The 17,277-nt window shown below is 43.2% G+C and overlaps 1 protein-coding gene across 2 annotated transcripts in view; it reads left to right on the forward strand.

Moving 5' to 3' along the window:
• Window positions 1–13,533: 13,533 nt before the first annotated feature.
• UNC5C (unc-5 netrin receptor C) overlaps window positions 13,534–17,277 on the forward strand; it is a gene marked incomplete at its 5' end in the record, with an annotated part of 242,618 nt that continues 238,874 nt past the window's right edge. For both annotated transcript variants that reach the window (XM_083862300.1, XM_083862301.1), the window contains one exon: window positions 13,534–13,657. In XM_083862300.1, coding sequence (XP_083718426.1) covers window positions 13,534–13,657 — 124 coding nt within the window. The remainder of the gene's footprint in view (window positions 13,658–17,277) is intronic.

Consider the following 17,277-nt stretch of genomic DNA (forward strand, 5'->3'; position numbering starts at 1 on the left):
ACTATTTCCAAGGAATTGTTTCCAGGAAAGGCATCACATAGGTTTTTCCTCTTTCTTCCATTCTTTCTTCTTCTCTTTTTTTTTCTTTCCTTTGGTTCTAGACTTTGACTTCAGATTCTTTTTATAGAGCAAGTAAAGCTGCAAAGGTCTGGCATTCTATTTCGAGCACCATTAAAATGTGTATAAATGCAGTACTCAACAAAATGTGACAGTAATGGCAGTCCAAATTCACAAGTGTTGCTGTTTTGCACTGCAGTCCCAGCTTCCTTGCAATTAAAATGCACAATATATAGTGCTGGGTGACATACTCCAAATATTTCCATGTGTTCCTGTTTCTTAGAATTCTAACATGGTTCCCCCCCCTTACAACAGCTAGGTTAGGGATTACTACAATTATTTGTGTAGTTTCTGGTAGCATTATGCTAAAATGTATTGCAAATTCAATTCTGTTTAATGTAGGCCATAATCTCAAAAGATATTTAGATGTTGAACTTTCAGGGTTGTGGGCCTAGGCACATTGCAGGACGTACACACATGAATAGTAATAGCACTACTGACATTTCTGAAGTGCTTGGTGGGGTAGATACAGGATCAGGAGCTCGTGCTGCTCAAATTAATGAAAGCATTTATTAGGACTACAGTAGTAAATTAACAGGACTGAGTGAAGAGCCCTATAATCACCTTATTTGGGACACAGTTTGCAATAAGAATGGTTAGATAAAAGATAAAATTTACCTTTAATGCTTGGAGTTTCTGGATCCTCACTTCTTTTGGCTCTCCAGATAACCTGCCCCACAGTAACGTCTGAGCTGACAGCTTGAGGCTTTCAGTCTCTCTGTAATTTTTATTGGATGATTATTAGAGATAGAAAATTGACAGCCTGAGGTTTCTCCTAATTTAACTCCTCAGAGCAGGTAGAGAATAACAGAGTTGCAAACTTTTCAACTTCTCAGCCCTAATTAACCAGAAATCAGACCAGACACTAAAGCCTAAAGAGGCTGCCCTGGCCTCAGCATCAGCCTTAATGTCTGGTCTGAAAATAATTCATTTGGCAGAAGAAATCTTAAGTGTGCTTTTGATGTATTTACAGTCTAGTCTATTTTCTGCTGCAACAGTGATTAACTTGCACATTATCTACTAAGTATCTACTTCTGCAGCTAAAAATCTGCAACTAATTTGCTTGTTGTTTATTTGGATTAGCATCCAGTGCTGCTAATTAGAATTAGCTTTTAATTGCCATTCCTAACATGTGCTTGAGACATGGGCTAACTTATCGCTCCTTCAGGCAGCGAGATCAACTTCTAACCTTTCTGTGTTTTCAAGGCATAAATGAGTTCAATTTAAATGGCTGGCTAAGACACATCCAGACTAAGCATGACCTGAAGAATCCAGAACAAAACCTTGTGGCTTTAGACCAAAAATGTTAATCCTCAAGTTCCCAAACTTTTGACATTGTTAATCCTCTTTTTGTCATGCCTACTGATGCTTTACAGCAGCCAACAGGTACTTCTGTCCCTTGGCTTTCTCTGGAGGCAACTCACAAAGTTTTGGTTGAGACTGTAGCAAGCATTTCTGTGTGAGCTCCTCTCTGACCGTGATTGCACTCTGTCTGGAGATACTTCATATGGGTTCATCAGATCTTACTCTGTAATCAATATGAAAATAAATGGCCACAATTTTTGATGTGTGCTGGGGTTTGCACAACTAGGTAATTTTCTTTGCCATCAGTTGGCACTGGTTTCTGCAGTGAGGTGGATCAGGCTCCCAGCAATCCTCTAAGTCAGTGTTTCTCAGTCTGTGGCAGCTGCCATCTACAAATAGTTTACATATTCAAGAGTAAACTTGTCTGTCACTAGACTGGATTGCAAACATTCAAGCAAGGTTTCTAGATATTCCTCTATCCAGGCTGAACCACACTTTACAAATATTGCTGTATTAAGTTTTAGAGGGCTCTTTTGCTTTGTTTTGTTTTTTCCTAATGTCTATATAAGGGTAATGGCTCATTTTTTAGTTCCTTGGAGAATTCCACTTGAATGTATGCTCTATTTACAGAATCCATTAGCCAAGCCAGTCCACGCTCCAGAAGGAGCCTTGGAGTGCACAACTAACAGAATTACCATCAATAAAACTAATAGGGAATTCCTCAAGCCTGTGAACACTCTTTTTCCTGCCAGAGGTACACGGTAGTTCATAAAAGGACTAGCAGGAGATTCTGGATATAAAGGACATTTGTGTCAGTAGCAGATGTAATTAAAGGAATCATTCTCTGGTTTAATGTTCACCTTTAGCACTGATTCTATTGGGGTTAAACATGGAAGGGCATAAATATTGTACATGGGGAAAACAGCATCTCTGTTTGCAGACCAGCTGAATTGAAAACTACAGGGAGTTAGGTGGTCCAGATAAAAAGTGTTATAGTGAGAGGTGAAAACCATACTGAGTATTGTGGCCCTGAGTTTGAAGAAACACACCCACCCACAGTGATTTGGAGCAATGGCTGTGTAGTTGCAGGGCCAATCTGCTAATGAACACACAGTCTTTAGTAGCTATAAAAAGGTACTGTGACACTTCAGTAGCTGTGAAAGGAGTTAGCTCACAAAGCGGTGTTTGCTGAAGTTCTCAGGAAAACAGTAGCAGACAAATCTAAGAGAAAACTTCTCATGTTTTTTTGTGGATTTTAGGCAACTCTAGACAAACATTAGTTCTATTCTTTGTTATTTCCCCTTCCAGTTGCTTTCAGTTTGTTTCTTAATACCAATCAACTTCGCCTGGTATTAATACTTCATAGGAGACAGGAAATTAAGGACAGCTCAGCTGCTAGTTCTGCTGCCAGCTGTGTCTATTTATCAGCGCTTCCAAATGAATCTACCTGATGCAGTGATCTAAAAATGCCTTTTTCTTTCTATCATAATCCCCAGACTGACACAGGTTTCTTAAATATGCCAGTCATCAGCAGAGAATAATTGTGACACCAACCCAGTGCCCAAGGAAACCCCATTAGCTTTGGCCTTGCAGCTTTCTACAGCACTGCAAAATGTTAGGGATCTTCATGGCTTATAATTTTTTTCCAATAATTTGGGAAAAAATGCCACATAAATTATCTCCTCTTCTCAAAAATTTGTATTTGGATGTCTTAAAAAAAATCTATTCTCCAAAATTACTGCTTGAGAGCAGGGCACAGCCAAATGAAAAACTGAAGGCATTCCTTTATAACTGGGAGCAGAGAGTTGAAATGCAGTGTAATGACCATGTGCAAAACTGTATTGTTAAATCTGGACTTGGTCTGAGCCTGATCCTGACCCAAGGCACTACACATTGTTTAGTACTTTTCCACAGCACAGAGAGTTTTACTGGTTTGGAGAAGAACAAATGATTAATGCTGAAGCTGTGGTAAGGAATAAACAGATCTTACTCATGCATTATGGAATTGTTGATGTGTGTACTTATTCTGGGAAAACCAGCTGGGAGTATAAACACGGTATTGAATGTAGACTTGCCTCTTCATCCTAAGACCACTATCACTGGTAATCTTAATTCTCTTGTAAACATTAGGGACACATGGCACTCCTAGGGCAGGAGAATGTCCTTAAAAGGGTAACAAAAGGTCTGAATCCAAGCCAGAATGGGGTAAGACTACACAATGTCTCCTTCACATGCTCTGAACTCCTTTTTTTTTTTTTAGAGTTCCACCATGCACAGAGATCTGGCCAGCTATAAAACCCCACAGAATTACTTTCCACCACATATTCAAAGGTAGCCCAGCTTACAGAATGTACTGCTGTGCAAACTGGTGATGTCTCAGCATCACTGTGAGAACTATTTTCCTTGCAGAGAAAGATTGAAGGCATGTGTGGAATAAAAGTAAATTTAAGTGAAAAAGAAATTCCTTTTAGGAAGGGAAAAAACAAAAAAAAAACCAAAAACAAAACAAAACAAAACAAAACAAAAAAAAAAAAAAAACCAAAAAGAAAAAAAACACCAACAACTAAAACAAAAGCAACAACAAAAAAGGAGGAAAAATAGCTAAAGATACATGAGCTACTTTGTTTTGTGCTCCTGGGGCATGTTGGGACTTTGACAATCTCTGAAATGTTAGAGGTGTGGGGAGAAACAAGAATCACAAAATACTTTCTGACTTGTAACTGTGAATCTCGTCCTAGTTATGATCATTTTGTTTATCTGAGTCTTCTAAGAAACAGGATCTTGTTGCTTATGTATTATGTCCTGTTACTTTTACAGTGTTCCATCCCCTGCAGTCCTCCCACATGCTCATCCTTGTAAACTGTGATCAGTTCTTCATTTTTCTTCTAAACTAACCAAATCTTCCTTATTTGCTAAAAATTAAAAGGATAAAAAGTCAACCAGCAGCCTCCATAATGCTTCTCTTTCGTAGTTCTAGTTTAGGCCCTCCTCTTCCAGAACACATCTGAGAACATGTAGAGCAGGCAGAAAGCATCAGAGGTCTCCAGTCATTAACGAACTTACTGGCACTCCCTGTGAGTACTGAGACTGTCTGGTAATGTGCTGTCTTGTCCAACTCCTGTGTCTCCTCTCTTCCAGCCCATGCCTTCTCTCTTGGTCACTTTATCATTAAAACTTGCTTTTCAAAGGGATCGTTAAGTGAGCTGGTATTGTTACTTGGAACAATTTAACTCCAGAGAAATCAATGAGTCCCCAGGCATGTCTGCTGTGGTCTAACATTGTAAAAATCGAGTTCTTCCCTTTCTTGTGGTCTGGAGAAGGAGGAGCTTTTAGGGATGTTAATCTTGCAGATAACATGATTGCTGGTACTGATTTGTTGGGAGCAAGAAAACAGATATGCTGTTTTTCAGTGGTAAATTCTTGTTCCACATTTTAGAACTGGTTTTAATAATCTCAGGACTAGATAATGGCTAATGTGTTAGTTATGAAGGTAAAGTATCACTTCTCATCATAGAGTTTATGTTACTCAGAGAGAAAGGAAAAGTCTTGGCCATTATCAAGCCAATATTGTAGTCTGTATCTTATCATACTCTGAAGGGAATCTGTGAATAGTTCCAGCTAAAAAAAAAAATAAAGAAAAAGAAAAAACCCTGGAACATTTTATAAAGAATAGTGCAGAATATTAAGTTTTTATTAATAGATTACCATCAACTAATTTGTGAATGCATATGGAATAAAATGAACTATGAACTATGTAACTATGAAACTCTGTTCAAGATACTTTAATCATCCTTGAACACAGAACAACTGAGACATCTAATAAAAAAAGCATTGTGTGGGGCCACAGCCACAAGTCCATTTATTTGATATTACTTTTCAAAATGTTACTCATAAGAGAAACAATGAATAAAAATGTAGGTCTCGAATTGAAGTGGTAATAAAGCAGACAGCTGCAGATAACCTGCAATGCTCTCTGACCAAAATAAGGCTCTTGTTATTATCTTTACAGTAGAGTCCTATTGGTGAAAGAGCACGAAGTTTTCACATAGAGGACTTATTCCCAAAGGGCCTGAGCTGGTTTCTGTAAATTTCTGCAGAACTTTATTTGAAATAAGAGCAGACCCAGTTCCTTCTACTTGGAACAAAACTTAAACTTTTTTTTTCACTGCATTACAAAAAACACATATTATCCTGGTTAGACTTTGAAAGCAAGGGGAGTCTTCTCTTTATTTTTCATGTTTTGCTTGATGTTATCTGTGTTGTCCATGAGCAAATGCACAGCTGAATTCTTAGTAATGTCTTCAAACAAAGAAATTTAAAGGCTGTCAATTTAAACTACTGTAGTAATGCAAATCTGAGTTACTTTCTAGCATCAAATTATATGTGCTTTAAGGAGCAAAAGGTCATACTTAAAACAGGATCACATGTTGTCATTGTGGGTGATTTTGTTTTCATAAATTTTTCATCCTCAGCTGTGAGACGGTACATTTCTGCTATTCCATCATTTTTCAACCTCTCTACAGAGACATGAAACAGGATATTTCTATGAAAACAAACTAATTATTGCTAAACAGTCAAGAATGTTGTTAATTATGTGACTTAAACAAATCACGCCATTTGTGAAACATTAAGGTCTTTTATAATATGATAATGATAACTACAAGTATTAAAACAGCCTTTGGAAAAAAACATTAGAATAAATATTCTGGGAATGATAGAGTTTCTCTTCTACAGCTTGACAGAACTTTTTCAGTCCTTCATCTCTGAATTCATAAGCATTAAATGCACACACAGCTTGGAGCACTTCACAAAACAGAATAAATACATCTCCTCATTCGAATCAATAAAGCTACTTCAGTTAACAAAGACTTCATTCTTGTAGAAGCAATCAAAATCTATATAATGTTTGCTTTGATTACTGGACTGGGATAAGTTTTCCCTGTACATTTGAGCTCTAATTACTCTGCCACTAAGAGACCAAATGAAAAAAGACTGAAAACACACAACTGGGCTTCCATTACAACAGATTTCCTCTTACTGTCACACACGGCTCAGAAAATTTAGGGTTTTCCTATGAAAGCTGCTTTCTGTTGGTAAAAAAAATAGATTCTTGGGTTACACGTTGGCAGGAGTGCATTCATGCATTCTGGGAAGATACAGTAGGGGAGCTACTGGGGAGTAACTAAGGAGAGTTGCATTTCAAATCCACTGTACAACAGAGTCAGGATTCATAATGAAAAAGGAAAAAAGACAAAAACAAACAAACAAACAAAAAAAACAACCCAAACATACAAAGTGAGGCTCTTTGTTTTTATTGTAGCTGGTTTTCCTCACAGAGTAGACAGAAATGGGAAGGCTGGGGACACTGCCATGTATTCAGACTCCCATAGTTTGCTGAATGTGATCAGTTTTCACAAAATAATTCATGCATGAAACTGCCATTATATTGAACTATACAGAAAATCTGTAACAATTAAAACTATGTCATTTTTTTTATCTAGAAGATAAATGAATGCTACACAGGTCTCTATGTAAGTTGATATTATTGTAGACCACCAAAACACTATGTTAACAACTACCTTTCTTGGAAATTGGATTTCTTCATAGAACCTCCATCTTCTTAAGCATATTTTGCCAGTGCATTTTATTATTCTTCTTAAATATTTCTTTCTGCATGCTATCAGTTTCTTCCCCTAAGAAGTGGTTTAATAAATACTGTAATTATAATTCTTTCTAATGTCATTTTCTGCAAAGTGCATTAGGGAAGAAAATCTATAAAATAACACATGTAGTAAGAGCAACCCAGAATATACACCTACAGAGAGAATTTGAAACAAAGATCCTAAAAGCAGTTATGTTGTTTTCTCATGGTACCTAAGGCAGGGAAAACCACAAAGGCAGGGGTGGGCAGTGAGGTGGTATTGAGGCATCAGAGGGAGGGTTTTTGTGACACTTGTAAAGAAATTGCAAGATATTGTACCCTGAATGGGACAATCAGAAATTAGTACTTGGTAAATAAAAGAGAAACTCATGTCAGTTGGAATCAGATGATGCTGAGGCAGAGGCTGATACCCCTCAGTCACACTAATATTCAACTCAGAGGCAGATATGTGGCTACAATGCTACAAGAATAAATACCAAGTGGAGCAGGAGAGAAGAATATAGCAGTGTTGTGCAACAGACTGAAATATTTCAAGTTATTCATGTTCTTCACCTCAGCCGAAGGGAGAAACCGAGGAAACCTGGTGTGGAATGCTGCACTATCAGAGACGGGCCTAAAAGAGGTTTGTTCTCAGATAAAATGCTTAGATAATGAGAAGCCATGGGACTCTGGCATGGCACTGAAACATCAGTGACTCAGGGATGTGGTGCAGGGAGCTGTGAGCCGGAGCCGGTGTCTCACGTCTCCCTCTGCTGGGAGGTCCCGCACTCTATCTGCCTGCAAAATCACTGCAAAAATGCCAAGGGCGAGACCTACTGTGTATCCGCATTTGTCGGGACCCGAGACTGAAATGATTATGTTTTGTTGTTGTTGTTATAGAATATTTGTTGTAGATGGGAAGCATTTTGATGCTGTATCATTCAATTGGAATGAAGAACTGATCTTCAAATGCTCCTGATGGATTGTGATTGAGCTATAGATCAGGAACTGCTTAGAGAAGATATTTAGAGAAAATATTCACCAAAAAATATGAAGAGAGAATAAATAAATAAGAAAATTTTAATCTGTTTGCAGACAACTCAAATGAAAGAAAAAGCTCTTTGGCTGAATTATTTGGCAGTATCTGAAGGACACACATTTTAAAAATGGGCAAGAAGCCTAAGTCCCACTGCCATTCAAAAATATGGTGTCCCTGAAAGTGAGACTTGAACACCTTTGAATTTTTTTACCTTTATTCCCTGGGCATACAAGTCCCCAGCTCCAGCAGTATCCTCTTGCACAAATGACAAGAAGATGTTATGCACATTAGGATACAACAGGATGATATGCATGGTATCCATACATATAGGAACAGAATTTGGCCTTCCCTTTAGTATTAGTTGAAGAAGATCCTCTTCAAATATTATGAAAAGCCAAGCTGTTCAAAAAATGGTGAGTACAACAAAATTGTTAATTGTCATAAATTTATTAAACAGATTAGAGCTGTGCACCTCAAAATGTATCAGAAGCAGGATATCATATGGTCTTCCAGGTTCAGCACAGTTCTGTAGTGATGGTTTGTTATGAGGTGAAACACTGTTTAAACAGCTTAAGTGGGCATTATTAACATATATGCTGATCCATGGACTTGTTAGTATAATGACAAGACTGCAAATTTAGCACACTACTATAATGCATAAGTAAGGATGAACTTTGAAAAATCTGGTTCCATAAATAGGCAGACAAAGTAGTCATTTTGGAAGATGAAACACAATCAGTCGCTTTATTAAATTTCAGTAGGTATGAAAGAAATTTTCCTTGGACCACAATTCCACCGCAAATAATCATTCCCAGCGTGAAAAAAACCACTCAAAAGTTTTTACTGGAAATGAGGCTGTGCTGCTCTTGAAATGTAAGATATCAGAAGGGTAGTTTCATTTGCTGATCCCCAGTATCACACACAGCAACCACAGAGGAAGTAATTGCCTATCTAAACTGTGAGAGCAAACTGCAGTACTTGATAGCTTGGGGCAGGCATGTCAGTGAAGTGAGAGGCTTGTCACACACCTGCTTTTTGGATTGCGTTGTGCTGGGCTCTGTTATAAAATAAGAGCAGCATGGCAGAGCCTGGGGGAATGGCACAGCCAAAAGCAGGTGTGTGTGCCACATGCTCCCCTGAACTGCAAACAGCTCATGTAGGAACATGCAAAATACAGCCTTCTATCAACCATGTCATGCTGTGCTAGGGGTGTTGCAGTAGCTGAGAGCATCCTGACTATTTTAGTCACCTGTGGGTAGCCCGAGTCCACATCCCTTACTAACGTTTGTGTGGAAATAGAGTCCTCTGGTCAGTTGGCCAGAGCTGATAGTATTTGCCAAGGAACACAGCACTCAGTGAGAGGACTGGTTAGTGAATTCTTATGGGTAATTATCAAAGCACAGAAGAGATTCTTCTCTTTGTTCAAACCAGCATTGCTGACATCCCATATAACACAGGGGACCTGAGTATCTCTGCTCCAAAGTTATCAATCAAATTTTGAAACTTTTTGTAGTGAGGATTGGGGCACTTGAACCATTGGAAACTGGTTTGAACAAGGTGGAACCAATTTTATCTGGTTTGAACCAGCTGGAACTGGTTTGAATCAGTTAAATCAGGTTTGAAATGATTGGAATCAGTTTAATCTGCTTTGAATTTTTTAGAATCTGGTTTGATCCAGTTGAACCAGCTGGATCCAGTTTTGAACTGGTTTGTACCACTTGGAACCAGTTTGGACTAGATTGAACATTAGTACAAATTTCTTAATGGACAGGGTTGTTAAACATTGGAATGGACCGCCTAGGCAGATGGTGGAATCATCATCATCCTTGGAAGTGCTTGAGAAATGACTGAATGTGGCACTTAGTGCCATGGTCTAGGTGACAAGTTGGTGAAAAGTAAAGGTGTAGACTCAATGACCTGAGAGGTCTTTTACAACCTAATTGGTTGTGTGGGGTTTTTTTAGTGCAACTCCAGATGCTCGGGCAACAAAATACACTAAAGTCAACTTTGCCAGTACACAAGTTACACAACAACTTTTTAAAATGTTACCCTAGATTTTATAATCATCTATTAGGTGTATCTAATTTAGAGTTGAGATTTCTTGAACTTACCTGAAAAACTAAGGCAACACCTGTTAGGCTGCTAAAGCCACTTTCCAATGCAGACTCCTTGACACTTGATATTTCTGTTCAAGTATGAAAATTGGAGATTGATACTTGCTTCAGATGAGTTTATGAAGGGTATGGAGTGATTTTTAGGACATTAAAGGTGACAAAGTGATAGACTTACATTACAAGTACTTTTAAGACACAAACTTTTCAGACAGATGGGAAAAACCTTCCCATCAGGGAAAAAAAAAAAAAAAAAAAAAAAAAAAAAAAAAAAAAAAAAAAAAAGCTTATTAGAATAAACCCAGGCAAGTTGCACTTTCTAATCCCAAAATGTTGAATTTTAATTACCTCAATCTTTTTTTTCCATGTCAAATCTGAAATTTATTAAGATGGGATAATAGTTCTGTTTATCACATAGGGAGAAAAACAAAGAGCCTTTGGACAGACTTGCTCCTGAATAGGGAAAGTCCAGTGCAGTGGCATTAGGGGTGTCCCAGACACAAGAGTTGTTTGTCAGAGTAGACTGGATTTCTGAGAAAGCTCAGTGATGCGGACACATGGAACATCCTTGGATGCCCTTTCTTACACATAATGGAGCATGGAAAGATTTGAAAGCATGTTTTCCAGATAAGACAGCTATCAAGTTATTGGCTGCTGTTGCTTGAGCCATCTTCTCCAGGCCAAGGTATATATCCACTTCCAGTAAAAAAGTGGTTACTGAACACCTTGGGCTGCAGTACCTTTGTCCCTCCATTGTCCACCACACCTTGGGAACTGGGAAAAGACTTACTTTCTTCCCAAGCTGAGAGCTTGTGGTCCCTGTGCCATCACTTCTGTCACTGCTGTAAGCTAGCAATGCTCCCCCTCGCACCTACTCCAGGGCAGAGAGGCTGATAGGTTGGCAGCCACCAGGGATCCCCAGGCAGGGCTGCAGGGACATCATCTTGAAATTGGGATGGACCTATTTAATGAGGTCACTGAGCTACTAACTAGAAACTAAGCCTGGAACTGTAGGTATTACTCCTGGGAGGCCCCAAAACATCAAAAATAAATTAACTCCGATTAACGGAGAAGCAAGCCCTCCCTCTCCCTTCCCTTGTGACAAGAGATGTGCTCATCAGCTGGTGCTGCAACAAACGTGTTGTCTATATGTGACATCTTTCAGGGGTCTCTCTTCCTGCCTCTGAAAAGTTTTCCCTGGAAGAGGGGAAACAGTCAGTACCCAAAAAAAGGAGTGGTGCTCCCAATTCACAGATATTGGGCAAAACTGGCAAATAGATATCATACACGGAGACCTGTTCTGTTGACTATGTGAGCTAGGGAGCATGAAATCAGGGATTGCTGTGGGGAGCACCTGCAATCAAAAAAGCTCCTGCTCAGGACTCATGGTCTCCTTTGAATGTGATTAAAAGTTGAGAGTTTTCTTTTCACCACTTACACAGCCTCAGAAACTTAAATCACAGATTTTGGCGGAGCCTTATTATTTCCTAGCCTGTGCTGTATTGTTTGAAGCAGATGGGACTCGCCCCCTTAAAAGATGTAGAACAGTGAGGAGATGGAGAAGTGGAGTGCTCCAGTTGGAGAGAATCACTGAGAGCTATTGGGTAAAAAACCAGCTTGTTGGGCTTGAAACACAGCCTACTTGAGGCATCTTCCAGGCATGTCCAGAACAAAATCTGCCCCTTTTCCATGCTCTTAGCCTGTACAAAAACCAACCAACCAAAAACCCAAACAAACCAGAACGTAACAAACCAAACAAAACCACAACAAATAAACAAACAAACAAACACAACAACAACAAAACCAAATGACTTTGCTTTCCTGTCACACTGCACCTTTATGTCGAGGAGAAAAAACTGCTGCCCCTCCAGACCTTAGGATGGGAACAGTCTGGGTAATTCCCTGGGAAAGACATTAAAGCCAGGGGGCAGGTGGGACAGAGCCTCCCTGGAGGGAGACAGCTCCAGCGGCCCCAGGGAAACGCTCCTGCAGCATTAGCAAGGCTGGTAACTGTTTTCCTGCGTGGAAGGGACAGGGAAGGGAAGGCAAAGCCAGAGTGCCTGGGAAGATCCCAGCCACGCCTCCCAGGAAAAGATTACTCCTTGCCTCGCACGCAGCCCGGCTTGGGGGAGCGTCGGGCTGGAGAAGGCAAGGCTCTCTGGAGTGCCGTGGTGTGAGGAGGTGAGGAGGTCCGGGGCTACAGCCCCTGGCATTGGCACATGGGGTGTGTGAGGTGCTGGGTGTGCTCATGACAGCCCGCCCCGGTTCTGCAAAGGGAAGGACAACTTAAAAAAGAAAAGCCAAAACCAAACATAACCCCCCCCCCCCCAAACTAAAAACTAACCAAACAAAGGAAAAAAAAATCCATAGAAAGCAGCAGTAAACCCCAAGCAAGCCCTGGCTGAGCAGAGAACCTGAGGTGTGGGCACTGCTGTCTTTCTCACTGAGATTTGTGGGCACGTGGTGAAGTCAGGGCTCAGGGGCAGCTTTTCAGGGCTGCAAGAAGAGTGGAAGGGTAAGGGCTGGAAGGGAGTGACCCCAGCCTTAAGAGAGAAGCCCTGGAGGGCAAACGGGGGGATACTCCCCAGGGGTGGCGGGTTCTCCAACAGCTCTCCTGGTGCGATCTCTCCCGCTGCCCTGCTGCTTGTGGGAGCAGACCAGTGCCCCGCGTCCGGCTCCCTAAAGATGGTCCTGGTCTCCCAGAGTCCTGGAAGTGTGTGTGGGGGGATGGCAGGCCCACGGGGACAGTCTGGGGATGCCAGAGTCATGGTGTAGCGGGGTCCGGCCAGCGCAGCCCCAGCTCCCGCTCCCGCTGCCGGCCGTCCTGCCCGGGCGGGGTGCGGGCGTGTGTCGGGGCGTGTGCGGGCGCGCACGTGTGCGCACCAACATCTGCGTGTGCCCGCGGCTGTGCGCGCAGGGGGCGCGGGCGGAGGAGGCGAAAGGGGGCCGGTTCTGCGGCGGGTGGCTCCTCGCCTCCCCCGCCCCCTTCCCTCTGGGTCCGCTCCTCGCTCCGGCTCGCATTCTATCGCAGGCGGCCGGCGCAGCCCCCTCTCCCCAGCCCCGGCCCCGGCCCCCGCCCACCCCCGGGGTGGAGGCAGCCGCGCCGCGCCGAGCCGCCCGCGGGAGGAAAGCAGCGCTCCGCCGGCTCCGCGCCCCTCCGCGGGGCCATGCAGCGCCTCTGCCCGCCCGGCCCGAGCGCAGCCCGTCGCCCCGCCGCCCCCCGCGCAGCCTGAGCGCTACGCGCCCGGAGCTGGGACGGGCCGGCACAGGCGGCACAGGAAAGCTCCGCGCCTCCGCCAGACCGCCCCGCTGCCGCGGCCATGGGGAAGGGGCTGGAGGGGACAGCGGCCCGCTGCGGGCTGGGACTGGGATACCTGCTGCAGACCGTGGTGCTCCCCGCCCTGGCCGTCCTGGGGGCCAGCCGCCCCGGCTCCGCGGCGCAAGGTAAGGAGATGGATGGATGGATGGATGGATGGATGGATGCATGGATGGATGGATGGAGAGGGCTTGGGGCGTCCTCCGTGTGCGGGTTAGAAATGCCAATTTGTGTCGTGATTATCTTTTTTACTGTGTTTGTATGTGCGAACAGCGCGATCCCCGCCGGGGTCCGGGGGGTCCGGTCCTACCGGCCGGGGCGGGTCTGTGGGTGCTGAGCCCGGCCGGGACAGGCGTGTGCCTGCGCTCCGTCCTCAAACCGGGCACGGGGAGCGGAGGGGAGCTGGGGCTGAAGGAGCCCCGCCGGTAGCCCTGCAGGGCGCACCGCCGCCCCTCTCCCGGCCCGGAGGCTGCCAAGGTGCGTGGGAAAGGCAGGTGCGGGGCGGGTGTCCCTCCGCAGCGCCAAAGCCGTACCCTGGAGCTCAGCAAGCGACGGTCAGTCCTGAATCCCCCAAGGCCCCCCACGCCCTCCTTCTTCCTGCCTAAAACATGATACACCCGAAGGGACTCACCGTCTTTCTGTGTTTATGTTTTGAGATTTTGTTTCCTCTCCTGTGCGGAGATTCTGGAGTACATCCCCATCTGCCTTCCCGGTAGCTCTTGTATAAATTCCTCTCTCTAAGTGGCAATGCATTGCTTCTCAGTGCGTGTTTAGGGGTGTTTGAGAGCATCACAAAGAGCCCCGGCTCGGTGTGGCACCCACCCGGCTGACAGGCACAGCAGGAGGCTTTTTCTCCTGCCAGCTAATGCTGGACAAACTTTCTCGGTGCTTCTTTTCTTTCTTTCCAGGAGTTAGACCTAATGTGGAAATGTGTTGCTTTTGTGGAATACAGAAGAGAGAGAGGTTGCTGCTGCATGTGGGCAGAGCTGCATACAGCAAAGATGTGAGGGCTGGTTAAAGCAGTTGGAAATCTCAGTTATACGATTTACAAGAGAAAAGGAATTTTAGAAGCTTCTTTTTTTTGTTTATTTTCCGTATATATGTAACCCAGAAGTAATAACATGCACCAGACTTCTGATTTGAAGTTGCTAGCATAATGCAAGTGCAAGAATGCTTGATTTTCCCCACATCATGTCTGTGGAGAGGCGGTTGTGAAAACTACAGATATGACCCTATGTTCTCACCCAGCCATTACAAACTGCACTCCTCTGTGGCCTTTTTGACAGGAGAGCAGTGCTGGTTGTTCTGATTCCCGGTGCCCCGGCAGGCTTTCTGTGGGTTCTTCCAGGCACAGAGCTGTAGGTTTGCTGCACTGAGCACCATGTCTGTACATGTAACAGTGCTAATCCATTTCCTGCTGATACTTACTCCATCCCCTCAGAGTCACGTTCCTTTGCTCATTTATCTCACAGGAAGATCAGAAATCTGGCCATGAAAAGGGGGTAGCAGAGAACGAGGATACAAAAATCCCTTATGCATCCTGGCACATTTCATCTGTGTCTTCCATATCATTTCCTTTCACTGGTCGGTTTCATGTTCACGATAAGATAGGGTTGATATTTTGTATTTAGAGGTTTTAATATTCATGTAGACCTACGTGTTAGGGGTATATGTCAGTCTGTGTCAATATAGATATATCCTGTCAGAGGATGTTGGAAAAGAAAGCTCCCCTCAGACAGTTGAACCTGGAGCAGAAAGGAGCCTGCCTGCTCTGCTGGCAGGACACAGGAGTTTTGCATGACAGATGGCCTGGGCAGGGAAGAGAGGACCCCCTGTGTTTGGCTGTTCCAGAGTGCTCATCTCAGTGCCACAGGGCTGATACCTCACACACCCGGATGGTTTCTCCTTTCCACACTTACCCTCTGTGACACAGCACTGTGTGACAGAAACGCCACGGGGGCAGAGGAGCCAGGCCCCCTGTTCCTACACTGCCAAGGGCAACACACGTGTGGGACCTGCCACAGAACACAGGTGAGCTCACCTACCCAGAAAGGGATGGAGAGCTCTTCAGCAACACTTACCAGTGTGTGATGTGTGAGAAACTTCCACAACAGAGTGAAAAATCCAGGGAATCTGGTTGGGATGTACTCTTTGTCTTGGACTTTTTTTCTGCCCTGTATACTTTTATTTGTATTGCTAGGACCAGGCAGAGAATTTGGGTGCAGAGATGGTTTTGGCATTTTTCCCAGAGCTGAGGGACTTTCTGATTGTTGTGTGCAGTGGGGATTTTCATGTATGTGTGTACACGGTGCTTCAGTGAGGCAATGAATCAACAGTTTAACTATGCCCTCTTCAGGAAGTTTCTTCATTATATAGCACCAGGCAAAGTTTTCCCTCTATTCTATATATATATTTCAAAAACATATATGTTTCATCTCAATTCCCCAACTATCTTTAGCTTTTGAAGCAGGCTGAGAAAGCCATGAGCATTGCTGGAACTTGTGCTTTCATAGCTTCCTTTTCCATTGCCTTGGAGAAGATGAATTTATTAACTGAGGGGTTGGCAGAGCAACCCCCCCTCACTCCCAGGCAGCTTCATTATCACTGTGTCTCGGCGTCCTCCTGTGAGCTTCTCAGCAGACCTAAATACACTTTTTGTTTTATGAGTATTTCTTATCTTCTTATCTGAAGCTGTCTAAGTATTTTTCCGCTATTATCAGGAGAGAACAGGAAATGGCTGCAATGGTGGAGACAGCCCTTAATTCTCAAAGCAGTGTGAATGGGGCCAGAGGGATTATCAAGCCAGAATCAACTGTGGTCTGGCATTCACTGCATTTACTATACCTCTATGATAAACTACCTCAGAATGAGAATTTAAATGCCCCAAGCTATGCCCCTGCTGGGCATTTCAGTGCCATCTCCATAAGAGCAACTTTTCCTTTGGCTCTTCAGTCAGCAGAGACTGGGTTTCAGCTGTTGTGCTCCCCTACAGCCCCACACTTACCATCTCCCAAAGTGTTATCCACTTGTCCTGTGGCTCCCACCTTTTTGTTGTGTAGGTGGGACTAAAGGCTATCTATCTGTAGTGACAAGCATGGTTCAGACAGCTTTTGGGGTTAATAACGATGGTGTAAAAGATGGTAAAAAGCTCAATGGACTACATATTAGTGAGGTTGTGTTTCATTTCTTCCTATACAATAAAAGAGTGCATTTTTCATGCTTAACCCCTCAAACCTAATTAAATCAAAGTGATAATTTAAAAAGAAAACTGTAAAAGAGCCATATGTGCAGATATTTGTCTTGCTCTAGCATAGTCTGTATTCGCAACAGCAGCAGTTTGAAAACGCTTAGTGCGGAAAAAGTGAAATATAACATGTGAATGTACTAACCTTTTGGGGATGCATTTCCTAATTAAATACCTAAACACATCTTTTTCAAAAAAGGAGGGGAAAGGACTTAATTATCTTGATGCATCAGTGGACCTCTTGTACTTGATCATGTGGGTGTAGTATTTGTATTAATAAAGCAGGAGCCAAGTAGTATTTTGTTGTGAATGGATAAGGCCCTTTGGAACATTAATCTGTTTTAAAGTGATGCACTGTGGTAGATTTCAATGATGCTGACATGTTTGAGCTGGATGTGGTAGCCTGTACTGGTTCTGAGTAGCATTTTAGTACTGCAGTACTCTTTCCTGAAAGCAAAGCAGCCACTCTGTTTCCTTTGCTGACAGAGGTGCAGTTTAAGCAGG

This window comes from Zosterops lateralis (genome assembly GCF_965231275.1).
Source record: "Zosterops lateralis genome assembly, chromosome: 5".
Lineage (NCBI taxonomy): Eukaryota > Metazoa > Chordata > Aves > Passeriformes > Zosteropidae > Zosterops > Zosterops lateralis.